General features: G+C 41.6%; 1 protein-coding gene across 5 annotated transcripts in view; it reads left to right on the top strand.

Annotated features, from left to right (window-relative positions):
• The window catches only part of ARMH3 (armadillo like helical domain containing 3), a 128,668-nt gene that overhangs the window by 14,296 nt on the left and 100,908 nt on the right, over window positions 1-13,464 (top strand). For all 5 annotated transcript variants that reach the window (XM_050336709.1, XM_050336725.1, XM_050336717.1 and 2 more), the window contains 6 exons: window positions 3,331-3,387; window positions 4,421-4,464; window positions 5,966-6,026; window positions 6,989-7,035; window positions 7,690-7,765; window positions 10,316-10,409. In XM_050336709.1, the coding sequence (XP_050192666.1) occupies window positions 3,331-3,387; window positions 4,421-4,464; window positions 5,966-6,026; window positions 6,989-7,035; window positions 7,690-7,765; window positions 10,316-10,409 (379 nt within the window). The remainder of the gene's footprint in view (window positions 1-3,330; window positions 3,388-4,420; window positions 4,465-5,965; window positions 6,027-6,988; window positions 7,036-7,689; window positions 7,766-10,315; window positions 10,410-13,464) is intronic.

Here is a 13,464-nt window from a genome sequence, read left to right as displayed (position 1 = left end):
CTACAAGCAAAGCCTGTAGTAATGCAGTTAGACTCTTTCTCCTTAAGTACAGTAGCTGCTTTCATTTGCTGTTCCTTTGCCCTTAGAACTATTCTGGTGGTTACCTGGTTGTCAGTGTATTGTAGCACACTTTCATGCTTTGAAATTCTCTTATTAGCTAACTAAGCTGCAGCTGATAGGTTCTCCTTTTGTCTGAACTCCATTGGTCACTAAGTTGTGTTTCCAGCTTAAGAAAATCTAATAAGGTCGAAAATTAATTAGCTGACTGATTTTGTGTCTGTCTTTAGTGCGAATACCAGTGTGTTTTGCATCAGGATGTTCTTTCATGTTTTTGGGATGTGAATTTTGTAGTCTTCTCTCAAATTGCCTGACTACTTAGAGTGTATCCAACAACCCTTCGTGTCTGGTTATGTGCACTTGCCTCTCCTTGATATAGACAACTGCAGGTGCTGAAGAGACACAACACTGGAGAGCTGGAAAGTTCATGGGGTTTTTTGTTTTTATTTTAAAAAAATTATCTTGCATAACAAATTATTTTAAACAAATCTCTTTAACAAAAAGAGTAATACTCAAGCTTCAGTTCCCTGCAGAATGACTCTGCTGAATAATCTCTAATGACTGTTCAGCAGAAGGTCTTATGAGGGGTGATTGAGCGGACTCTGACCTTCGTTTCTGTTACAGATGTGAAGAAAAGTTAAGCACCTAAGTAGGGATTATACATGGTTGGGTTGGGCTTTTTCTGCTTTCTTTATCTACCTAAAAAATTACTTCCACAGATTTGTGTTGAAGGTCTCAGAGATGTGTTTGAAGGCATGGAGGTCATGTCCCTCTGCTAGACTTGTGTAGTTTCCCATATAATACTCACTTGGTATGGCATTTGTCACCAAGTGGGGAGTACTTTCAAAATTACCTGGTAATGATTCCCTGCAGCTTCATTTCTATGAGATTGTTGGCATCTAATGATGGGTAGTTCATGGAGGACATCGTGAGTATTCCCGGATTCCAGGAGTTTGTGTCTGTATGTCATGACTGACAAGAAGATTTCAATGCTATTTTTTGTTTGTTACCTGATGGCAGTGATAGGAAAAGACCTGTGCTGTCTGAGGAGCTCAGAATCATATTTTTGAGTTCTTTCTGTCTGCAGGTAGAGGCAGAAACTATTTCTAACTAATTGTGTAACTGCTTCACTGACAATTTGAAGCTTTCAGAATGCCTATTAACTTCTTTCCAAGGCTGTTGCTTGCCTGTGCGTGTTGTGGAGTGGTAGGTGTAATTTTGACTTTTCAGATTTCTGCTTTGATTCCTGGTGAGAGGGGAACTGAACTCTGAAACAGCAGGATTAGAATAGGAAAGCAGGCAGGGAGTATGGGATAGGTTTGGTGGGGGTGCTTGTACAACTTGCAGGTTGCTGACACTCGTCATAAATGTGCAGACTGGTGCTCATGGACAGTAACTGGAGCTGTGGCTCTCAAGGAGGGGCAGGAACAAACTGCATGTCCTATGGTCAGCATTGGAAAGGTTCCCATCACACTGGAACAGACTTGCATACTGGAAGGCAGCAGAGACTGCCTTGTCCCACACACCCCATACGGTGCGTGAAATACACTGAAATCTGCCTGCTGCTTGAGGAGTTAGGGAAGCCTAGAAGGAGGCATGGAATGTGTCAGGGGAATGGAATACTTCAGAGAGGAACTGTTAAAAAGACTTCTGCAGGTGTGGAAGTGACAATTGAAAAGACAGAGAGCAGAGATCCAAAGCAAACTGGACCAGCTTCATGACCCTCTCAGCTGTACACTGCTGGCATCTTGGTGCCAAGAGGCGGGAGACATGGAGCATGCATCTTGGAAAATCAAGGAGAGCGGGAGTGTGAAGAACTGTTCATAGGCTGGAGATGACAAGGAACCCACTCTCCCTCCCTCTCTGTGATGGGACCAACTGTATGACTAGATGTCAGGTCAGCCTGGTGGTGTTGGTCAGGGTAGTATCTCCCAGTTTGCTTATTTCCACATCTGGGAATTTGGGTAACCCTGCAACCTCTAATCCAGGGTAGCTGGGGGCCATTGCCTGGAAAAACCCCATCACTTTTATTGGTCATGAGTCACAGGCTGGTCTCTTCTGTGCATGAGCTCTTGTGAGGGAAGTTTTTCCCTGTTGAATGACTGAAATCAGCAAAGCTAAGATATATTTACAAGGATGGATTTTAATCCATATTTAATTATGACTTTGCGAAGTTTGCTTCTGCTCCGCTGGCGCTGACTAAATTTAGTTTCTGAAGGGGAGCATGTTTGTACAGAGAGGACCCCCTATTGTTAATCCATAGGAGTCTTTACTCCAGCCTCAAGGAAATGTCTTTCCATGGTTCATGCACGGCTGGTTTTGTGTGGGTTTTGTGCTTTTTCTGAGGCAGCGGCAGGGCTGGGTGCTGCCTGGAGGCAGCTGAGAGGCTGGCTGAGCTTTGAACTATTCTGATCAATTTCTTTTCTGATTTAAAGAGAAGGACTGATCCTCCCAAAGCACCAAATAGTTGAGAGTGGTGTTTTCTGATCAACCTTATTTTTAACTTACTGTCAAGCAACTGATGCATGTTTTGTGTTTTATTCTTCCCATAACTTTGGACTTACTACACAGACAGACTTTTCTTCCGTGTCTAGGTTTGAAATCAGCATTTTTTAGTTTTGCACTGACACATATAAACCAGGAAAAACAAATGTGCATTGCTAATCTAAAATGCTTCCTAAATCATTAGCGTTTAACTTTATAGGTGGAGCCTGCATGCTTTGTTCAGCTAAGTTCAAGGAATTTATATTTTCCAGAGACTTCCAGGTCTTAGTGGTGTAAACAAGGTGTTGATGTTTAACCCAGCAGCAGATGAGTCTACAACATTGTCGTGCCTTCCTGGGTCCTCCTTCCTTAAAGCAATCTTTGTGAGGTGTTGCAGAAGGGAGATAGCAGAACGCTGATGTTCCGTCACAGCTTCACTGCCTGTTCCTGCTGCATAACAGTGTGTGTGTCACAGATAACAGGCTTGCAGGACAGCTGCTCCACTTTCAAGACTGACAGATGAGCTTGCAGAGGGGCAGAAACTCCCTCTCTTCTTAACAAAATCAGGAGACTGCTTGGCTGAACCATTAAGGAGAAGGTGTCCCAGGCACAGCAACCTTAGCAAGTGCTGTGACTCCTGTTTCTTTGCGTGTATTCTATTTTATGGGACAGGAGAGTGATTCTCCCCAGGTGGTTGGGTAAACTTGAAAAGATAATAGTGTGTTTTTTTTCCTGAAGGCTGAACTTAAAACCAGTTTTCTTTCTTCCTTCTCCCCTCATGCTGAGCAGTCAGTGAATCCCTACATTGTGAAGCTCTCCATCGTGGATGATGAGGCCACGCTCAATGTGAGTACTTGACTTGATTCCTCTGTGCTGCTGGGGATGCTCTTTCATGTGTGGTGGTAGTGGAACGAATGCAAGCACATTTTTGAAGAAATTGTAGAAATCAGGCCTAGGAACAGTGCTACTCTGAGGAACACCAGTACAGGGGTTGTTCAGCCCTAACTGTACCCTTGCAATGGATTAGGCCACTCGTGGTTTGGACAGTTTGATCTCCAGTAAATGTGGGGGTGGTTAAAAAGCTAGGTAGAAAAACATGCTTAAAGTTTATCTACTATACATTTATGAACTATCTATACACTATTTGCTGTCACATGCCAAAGGGGCATATGATGGCATATGCCAAAGATCTCGTTTCCAATGCTGTGTCACCCAGTTTTACCAGTCCAAAAGTTAATTCTTGTAGCTCAATGGAAGCTTGTACTTGAGTCAAGAGTCCTACAACATATTTTGGGCTGTAGCCACAGTCTTAAGTTTTGTAGCCAGGCGTAGATAAAAAGTGACAGCACACTGAGCTATGGAGGTCTGGACTTGGAAACTGTTCTTTAGGCATGAAGTAAAAAGCAGGCTCTGTGCTAACTAAAGAGTGATTCTGAGTTAATTAAATTGGCTTGACAGAAAGGATGCTCAGTAGTTGTGGACTGGTGGAGGCTGTTTGCAAGAAGTCAAAGGTTACTGGTGTTTATGGCTCTTGTTTTGAATTTTTGGATGTCTTTCCTCTGACACCATCTTCCTTCTGAAGCACTTGGTGTTTTAATGAAGCTTCTTGAGTGAGTAAGCTCTGTCTGGAGATCCAAGGAGAGTAAATGTTCTCTGTTGAACTTAGTAATTAAATATATAACTTTAAATTTTGGTGTCTTGATTTTTGATTTATAATTTTGTTGTATCATAGCATGTCTTAAGAGTTCAGACATCTACAAGGGAAATTCTTCATAGCATGCTAGGTTATCTGGGAGGGCAGCATTGCTACGTGCGTTCAGTGTGCGATTTCCTCCCTTGAGATTGGTAATGTGAAGTTTTTTTAACCCTTTTTTTTCAGGGAATGGGACTTGTAATTGCCCAGGCTTTATCGGAATATAACAGGTAAAACCTAATTGTGTCTTGTTTTGCAGTACAGGATAGTTGCTGTACATTTTCACAAGCTTTTTTTTTAATGCTGAAGCATTAATAGGCTTGACGCATCCAGAGAGACAGGGAATAGACCTGTGCTTTAGGATACTTTGACTCAGTTGTTGATGTCATTGCAAGAGTGAATCCATCTCTACCAGCTGGGTTTCAGGAGAGCTGCTTCAGGAGAGAGCTTGCTCTAGGGGAAGATATCTATTGTATGTTTTTACTGTCATGGATTTTACCTCTGTATGAACCTTGTGTAAAATCTTAGTCCCAAATAAAAAGATCAATGATTTGCTGAGAACTTCTCTGTTAGAGAATGGATTAAACTCAAAAACTGTCTAAAACAAACAAACAAATGTATCCAGGCCTGTCCACATGCCAGATCAGAGATGCTTAGGGCAATCATGCACTTCCAAATGGTGGAAAGCAGTAACTGCTGCTGAAGAAAGAGCCAGAAAGTCAGCAGCAGGGTGGCATGTTCCCAGACCTCTGCTTCATATGCAACACCACAAAATGGGTACATTTTCCAAAGAGGAAAGTGCTTCAGAAAAATTTAGTACTTACAGCAATTTTACCTGAGGAACACATGACATTTTTTGGTGAAGTAGGATTCTCTAAGTATCCAGATAAATGTTTTAATTCCTTTGAAACTCTGCTGTTTTAGTTATGCAAGTGACTTGCAAGATCAGCAAATCATGTATGTAACAGAGTTAATTATCAGAGTAAAGCAGAAAAACCTCACCGACCCAGCTTCCTTCATTGTGACAAAAGCTGTCTCAGACCATGGCCTGTTTTGTTTATCTCAGTGCTTTCTTCCCCATTTTCCAAATATTTAGAATTGCTTATTTTGCATGTTATGTTGTGTGTGATGAGACTTCTGTATGACAGACATAATAAATGGCCATGTGAGCTTTCCTAGTCCATTTGAATGCCAAATGTAGCAACGTAGCTTAAATCTGAGGTACCCAACCTATTCATTGACTTCAGTTCCAGTCTCTACACTTGCTCCAGGAATGTGGGATCAGGCCATGAACTATAATGGTCTGCATGGTTTCTGGAGGCCCTAGGGTGACCAACTCTGATGTGGTCTGTAGCAGATGATTGAAATGAAACTGTTCTGTGGTTACTGACTCTGTTGCTTCATGTGGTTTATTACTGTTTTTCCAGTGCAGGACAAAATTTCCTAAGTCACTCGAGTCCTTTCCTTCAGTGTTAGCCCAGGCTACCCATGTCCTCTGTAACAGCACAAGCATTGTTCAACTCTCATGTCTTTTAACAACCCCACTTCAACTCTACACAGTTTTCAAATATTTTAATACTCTTTGCATCTTTCTTGAAAAAGGCTTGTGAATGTTGAAGCTTCCTCCATCCTGTCTACTTATCAGATTAGACTATCTTATAGGGATTTAGGTAAAATAACCCTAGTTCCATGTATAACCCCGAAACTTCATCCTTATTCCTTTTTGTTCAGGCAATACAAAGATAAGGAAGAGGAGCATCAGACTGGTTTCTTCTCAGCCCTAACTAATATGGTAAGCAAGGAAGCCGTCTTTTTTCTACCCTTAAAATAAGTGTCTTCATGCAAGTCCAGCAGGAGGGTGTTTCTGTAAACTGTGAGTTTGGGATGTGGGTTCTGCAGGCATGGATTGAATGAATCCAAACCAAATACAACTAAAATGGCTGTATTCTGAGGACTGTGGTGTTGTCTGGCTGGGAGAGCTCTTTCAAAAGACAAGATCTCTGTTCTGGTGTTGATAGTTGAAATTGTTCTCCTGCATTGCTGTCATTCTAGTTGACTGTATTTTAAAAATCACTTAAACAAAACCCCTTTAGATCAGTTTTTAAACTTATTAATCACTTTTAAATGGCTACTTAAAAAAAACCACTAACAAAAAACCCCCAAAACAAACAAAAAACCCCAGTACTCTGCTGATGTGGCCTAAAACAGAGTGGCACAGTCTGGGCTGTCTCTAGCTTTAGAGGTTCTGTTTCTTTACTGTCTTGTTTCTCAAGTCTGGGCGTATTGAATGGCCATGGAGTAAGCTTGGATTCTGTAGTGGGCACTGTCTGCATTTTTGGAGGGGTACTCTTCAAAGGCAATTCTGAATTTCTTCCTTGTGAAGAGTATCCACTGTTACCCTTGTTCAGTTTGGCCTTGCTTTAGTCTGAGATCTGACTGCCAGGAAAATTTCCTTTAAGTAAGGATAGTTCACTGTTAACAGCTGTCTGTCAGGAGTGACTTGGGTGAAACTGCTATCACTCTGGGGCAAGCAGATAGGAAACAATCTCTGTTGTCCTCTTACAGAATGGCAGACTAATCAAGATAGGGATCCAAGATCCAGCTGGTTTTTTTTTCCTTTTTTTGTGGTTTGACAGGTGAAGACTTGGTCAGTGACAGGACTGCAAAATCACATCTGTTTGTATCCATGTATTGTCTCTTGTTGCCTAATAGCTTTCCCAAATTCCTGCTGTGCAATGCTCTCTCTTTCCATAGGTGGGCAGCATGTTCATAGCAGATGCTGATGAGAAGATCTCAGTCCAGTAAGTGCACAGATGTTAGTTACACAATGAGCTGGTCAGTGAGATCCACTCTGTCATGGAGCTGTTCTAATGTCACACAGCAAACAGGAGGGGCAGGTTCTATTGTCACTAAAATTGTACCACACCCGTGAAAACTGTGGATTCTCCCTTCAGTGGGAAGGGTGCAGCAGGAGGAGCCACAGCTGAATTGCTTGTAATGAAGTCTATAAAAAAAAAATGCAGTGTTTTTTATGGGGTATTTATAACATATAATAGACATATTGGAGGTGGCACATGGGAAGAGATGATTCATCTAGTCTTGTCCCCACCAAAATATTTTCTAAATCAAGGGAACAAGTGATAAATATGAGGGGTTTTGGTATCTGCAGGACCCTCTGCCCTTAAAAGAAAGGACTTCAAAGGGAAAGCACTGTTTGAGCAACGAGGGACACCTTCAGCAGGAAGGGAACAAAGTCTGTAGTTGATCTCTAAAAATAGCTATTTTTATGCATTGCTAAGTACTACTAGTAATTGGAGGAACAACTGGATTGCAGAGGCAGAATTTTCTATAGTTGAAAAAAAAAAATTCTTTTTTCAGATAGGCCCTACTTCTGAAAAACTTGACTTCTAGTACTCTGATCACTAACTGTGCCTTTGTCTGTGTCCTTCCCACAGAACGAATGAAGCAATCCTTCTGGCCCTCTATGAAGCTGTTCACTTAAACCGGAATTTCATCACAGTTCTGGCACAGGTGAGTTTCAGTGGAATGTTTTCCCATTTCTTTGTAGTGCATGTGTTTGAAATTAGAGAGTCAGAAATGGAATCGGTGAAAAGATGTACACCCCTGCATACTTGTCATAGGATCAGCATGAAAGATCAGAAGCAGGCCAGGGCCTGAGAAGCATTTTAGGAAATGCTTCCTTCCTTGACAGAAAATCAGTAGAGTTTTGAAGTCACAGTTCAAGCTGGAATTATTCATTTTTCCTACTAAATGGGAAGGGCTGCATGGAGTGCCTTCTGTGCTCTACTGATACTGCACTAGGGGGAGGATGGAGTGAGTGAACTAGTAGGGATAAGGTTGCTGCAGCTCTTAGAGCAAATCACACTTTTGTTAAGTTGGTATTGAGAGAAAGAGACTGATTCAGCTCCAGACTTGGATGAATTGTCCTGTATGGGTGTGCACAGACTGCATGGTGTTGTCTGTTTTGCCCAACCCGTTTTGCTTGGGAACCTGTTGCTGGAGCATAGCACTTGTCCTTGTGCTGTTTATGGTGGAGGAACAGCTATGGCAGCCTTCTGAGCAGCAGTGGGCTGCTCATACCTCTGATCACAAAGCATTGGATGCTTTCCTAAACACTGTGTGAGTTTGTAAAGGTGGTTATTGCTGGAAGGCAGATAATAAGCCTGTCTGATCTAGGGATTGTGCTGTGGCTGGCTGCAAAAGTAGCCTGATGTGTCTAGGAAAACCTTCAGGTTTAGTCTTTTAATTTTGGTTTCTAGGTATTGGTAGTAATCTGTGAGAAAAACGACATCAGCAAAACAGTTAGCACCTTTCCCTAGTTATTTCAGGTCCTCAGAGAATAGTCATACATCATAGGCTGGACACTTGGCGTGATGGAGGAGACCTTTGAGGACTCCTGACAGTAGTGGTGATGGAAGAGGTCTGATAAGCAGATCTGCAGTCTCTGAAGAAAGCTTCTGTTTCACGGATGGTTAATTTGCTGAGGTTCCCTGCCTGTCTTTTGCCAGGTTATTCTTTCCTACCACTTCTGAGAGATTTCTGCTCTTTCAGTTCTGTGTAATACCACCTCAGGCCTTTCTGTGGTCAAGATATTCCTGAGGGTAGAGAGACCTTTGGCAGGAAAAAGAGTAGGGCAGAAAAAGATCAGCTAGAGTAAAAGCTCTTAAAAATAAAAGGATAGATTAGTTATTTGTGGAAGTAATAGCTGAAACAGCCACTGATCAGTGGGTTTAATTGATGTGGAGGCCTGCTAATCTTGGGTGGAGTGTCTGTAATCCTTCATTTAAGAGAGAGCAACGTAGGTCATGTCATGTTGGAAAAACCTCATAAAAGCTGATGAATGCTGTTGCCTAAGTTGATGTCCATTGCTTGGCACTGCATGAATGGCTCCCTGCTGCTGTGAGACACATGGGAAGAGCAGGGATTCATTTGTGTGGACGTATGGAACAATAAGGTTTCCATGTACTCACCAGCCGTGGGTGCTCAGGTTTGCTGCTGGGTGGCACTCTTGTCTCTCAACTACCACTTACTGTTTGGGATAAAGAAGGAAAACCTCAAAAATCTGTGGAGGCAAACCTGGCTTATGTAAGACTTACAGTGAAAAACTGTATTTTAAAGTTTTAAGTCGGGACCAGTAGCGATGTAGAATTGTGTTTGAGTTGTAGTACGTGTGTTTGTGCTTCCCAAAAATTACATGCATTTATAGTTGCTCATAAAATGAGCTATTCAGAGGCAGTGTGGAGGATATCCACTTGTGAAAAATCCTGCGGAACTAACGTCAAATCAGCAGTTCTGTACCTTTCTTTTATTTTGAAATTGTGATGATGTATTAAAGCAGATGATACATTTATGTAAAACTTGCCCCATGAAATGGACACTTTGCTTGGCAGCCAGACTCAAAAATAGCAGATTGCCTACACTCTCACCAGCGCGTGGATAGATCCGGAAGCTTGCAAAGAGTAAAGTCAGAGCAGTAATTGGGCAGGCAACTATTAGCAAAGATGAAATGGGGAGAGTAACTGACTGATGGAAGCTGAAAGGATCGATAATGATAGTGTTATTTATGTTATCCACTCCTTTCCTGCATTGTCTGGGCTTTATAGTGAGACAGGAAAGTAATGTATTGCCATCATCTTTGAATATGAACAGGTGGGGGTGGCAGGAGTGGGGAGAATTTGCTTTTAGAAAGAGAAATTACAGGATCTTGGAGGAAGACTTGAAATGCACATCCTTGGGTTCTTTGGGGGGGAATCAAGCTATAAGCAGTGTGGGCTTCTGCAAACCTTTTCCCATTCTGCATGGGAGTATTTTCTGTCTGCTGGGGAGAGGCACCACTTTCTGATATATTTTCATGTTTTGGAGAATAAAGAAATTGATGTACTGTTTAACTGTTAGATGTCCAAGGTCAGAAAGCATGGCCTGGCATTTTGGAGGAGAGGTTAAAGTTTCTTGAGACTTCATTAGTCATGTCTGTGTGAGAGTGTGGAACAGTAGAAGTAGTGATCTGTGTTTCTAATGGCTGGGGAAGGTATTGATCTGTGCATGTGTGTCTCCTGTTAGAGCCATCCTGAAATGGGCCTGATGACAACACCAACAAGCCCAATTCCAATGACACCTGTCACTCCACTTGGAACCACCCCGCCTTCTTCAGATGGTAAGAAATGTAATGATCTCCTGGGGAAAAATAATTGAAAACTGTAAAATAACTAACAAAGTATTTTCTCAAGATGGCAGCTAATGAGATCTGTCTGGAGCAGATGTAACCTGATGGTCTCTTCCTGAAGCGACTTGCCTTACTGAACATGAGCGAGATTCTTTGACTCAAATTTATTTCTGTTTCATTGTATATTGCTCAATGAAATTATGCTGATATTCCTTCTGAAAACAGTACTCTCCCAATATCTGCATGAAGATACAGCCAACCCATTAGTTATTCTATGTAGGCTTTTACTTATGAATATTTCTAGTGTCAGGTCCTTTGCTTGGGATTATTTGTCATTGGAACAGATTTACAGAGAATTGCAGTGGATTCCTGCTTGTCATTAATGCACTTGTCCTCAGCTTTGAATTAATTGGGATTTGAATTCTGTTTGGGTGGGAAAGTATTCTTCCCTCTTACTGCCTTTTCTCTGATAGGCTTTGTAAAAAACTGCTTACCCCGAGATCTTTCTTTGAAATGTTACAAGTCCACATAAATATGTTTTGCAATCTCCTAAAATAAAACCCTTGCAATTTAAGGTATGGATAAATAGGGCCTATTTTAAGAGAAGAAATTAAAGGCTATTGTCACGTACTTTAATGGCACATACTTTTTCTAGAGCTGAAAAAAGTGTTTAATGAAGGAACAGAGTCAATTTGAATAGAGCACAGTTTGGAAATATTTCTTGGGAAAAGCAGCCTGGGTTACTCAGTTCTATCAGCTATTCAGGTCATTTGATACCCTAGTTAAGGATGAGCCTCCTCAGGATGAATTCTGTCTGGTTACCATGGACAACAAAAGCTTCAGAAAGAAAGTCCCCTATGTCTCAAGTCTCTGTGTGCACGTAACATGAAATGTGGAGGGACGGGCATTTTGTGGGCTTGTGTTCAGCGTGTTCATTACAAATGTACCCGCCCACACGCCATGTTACACAACTGACGGAACGTGTGCTTACCTACATCTACGGCTTTTTATCAGTTACCAAAAGACAAAACAGAATCAAAACAAAAACTCCATCCTGCTTTAAGCAGAGGCAGTGATCTTGTAAAGTTCAAGGCTTCTTGTGGCTTACAAGGTTACTAAATTTAAGAAGAGGATCTGATCTTAATGTGCAGCAACTCCATCGAGAAGCATTCCATATTTGCTGTCACCTTGCTGATCCCTACTCTCAGTGATATTTTTTTTTGTGACCCTCGGCTTGGTTTAGTTTGGCGATGCTCAAGCATTGCAGTTATTTTAAGAATATGTCAGAATTTTCCTCATTTTCTAAGGCGTTGCAACTCGATGTAAAATTTGCCTCTGGCTGAAAGTTAGCAAGAGGCTTTTTGGCTTTGGAATGAAAAGATTGCTTTCTTTTTCCTGCATTAAAAAAATGTGTAGTTTTCAAGTTACAATAACATGTAGAAATCCCTCTATGGGTTTCAGGCACTTTTCTTTTATGCTGACTGGGATTAAAAATGGGTTCATATTCTGGTTTGAAATTTCTCTGGCTGTTAGCCTATAGTGTGAATTCAGAGCTTGTAAAGTTTCCAAATGTGAGTTTAAAAAAACCCACCAAGGTCTGTAGCATGAACCAGGATAAGCAGGGATGTGTTCTTCAGAGTGATTTCTTCTTTTTTTTTTTTCCCCCCCAAGAAAATCAGACTTTTGCTAGAAACTGTTGATCCATAATATGTAAATCAAGTGTGGCTGTCACCATAGTTATCTAAATGTCAGTTTGCTTACTGTTGTTAAATATTCATTCACTATTGTAACAGCTCAAGAAGGACCCACTGGGGATATAAATACATTTTTCAGACTTTTAGCTGAATCTTTGAGCTATTCATAGTATTGGGAATGAAAAAGCTTCCAGTCTTATTGCATAGGTTTTGCCAACAGACCCGGCACGTTTGCAACGTGTCAGGAGCCCCAGGGCATCAAGCCTGAATGGACTAAACCAGCTCACACTTGGGGATGTGCAACCTTTAGAAGCTGAAAGCCCTAGTATGGAATTTTTTTTTTTAATGTGATTCAAACAGAGAAGTTACACTGATCTATTTGACCTGTTGTTTCCGAGGGCTACAATTTCGTATTCAAGGTGATTGTATAATCTTGAGCTCCACAAGAACCTCTGCTGTGTTCTGGGCCTCTCTGTGCTCAGTTTAAAGAATACTGCATTTTACTGTTGGTTCATCTCCTTCATCTTTCTGTGCCTGTCCTTGCCCCAGTTCCAGGGGGGTAAATAAGCCTCACTTTCTTCATTACAGGGTTGTGAGATCCAAGCCTTGAATTGTGAAAGGCATTGTCTGTTAAAGCAGACTTTTCTCTGAACCAAAACACAGTTGTGTACAGGATCAAAGTACTTCCCTTCAGAGCCCCCAACCTAGACACCCAACAATCAGTATGAGTAATTCCTCACTTCTTGCAAGGTCCAATCTCATCATAAATACCTTTTTCTTTCCTCAAGAGTGAGAAAAACCTTGGGCATTCCTGAGGATAGATGGAAAAGAGATAATACAGTTCTTAAGATGTGTCCTAGTGGTCTGCAGATCTGTTTCCAGTGCAAAAGGAGCCCAATCTTAGGCTGTCTCTATTGCTTGAGAAGAGAGGAGGGCCTTCTGACAACTGTAATTCAAGCCACCTGTGATCTCCCGCACGTGAAAACCTGTGAGTTTGAGCTTCTAAGCAGCCAGAACAACCATGTTATTGTCATGTATGGAGAGCTGGAAAAGATCCCCTTGACTACTAGTGCCCTATGCTCACAGGCATATCCATCCCTTAAATTTATCAAACTCTGACTTAATTTGTTTCCCAGTAATTTCTGTTGGGGGCAGTTTCAGCATCTTGTTCCTCGATTAGAAATCTTCAACTTTGCAACCTGCATTTCTTGTCAGTTCGTGGTCATTTCTCTTGCTGTTAACCTTCCTTTGAAACACAGCTCTTTTTCATGCATTGGGTACTCACCTGTGTATTTTGCTGTCTCACAAGAAGGGTACTCTTTTCCTCTGTTCCACCTACTAGCCTTTCTCCA

Source organism: Myiozetetes cayanensis, unplaced genomic scaffold (genome assembly GCF_022539395.1).
Source record: "Myiozetetes cayanensis isolate MyiCay16 unplaced genomic scaffold, myiCay2020 scf10, whole genome shotgun sequence".
NCBI classification, from domain to species: domain Eukaryota; kingdom Metazoa; phylum Chordata; class Aves; order Passeriformes; family Tyrannidae; genus Myiozetetes; species Myiozetetes cayanensis.
The sequence above is the reverse complement of the archived record's forward strand: the minus strand, read 5'-3'. Positions and strand labels throughout refer to the sequence as shown.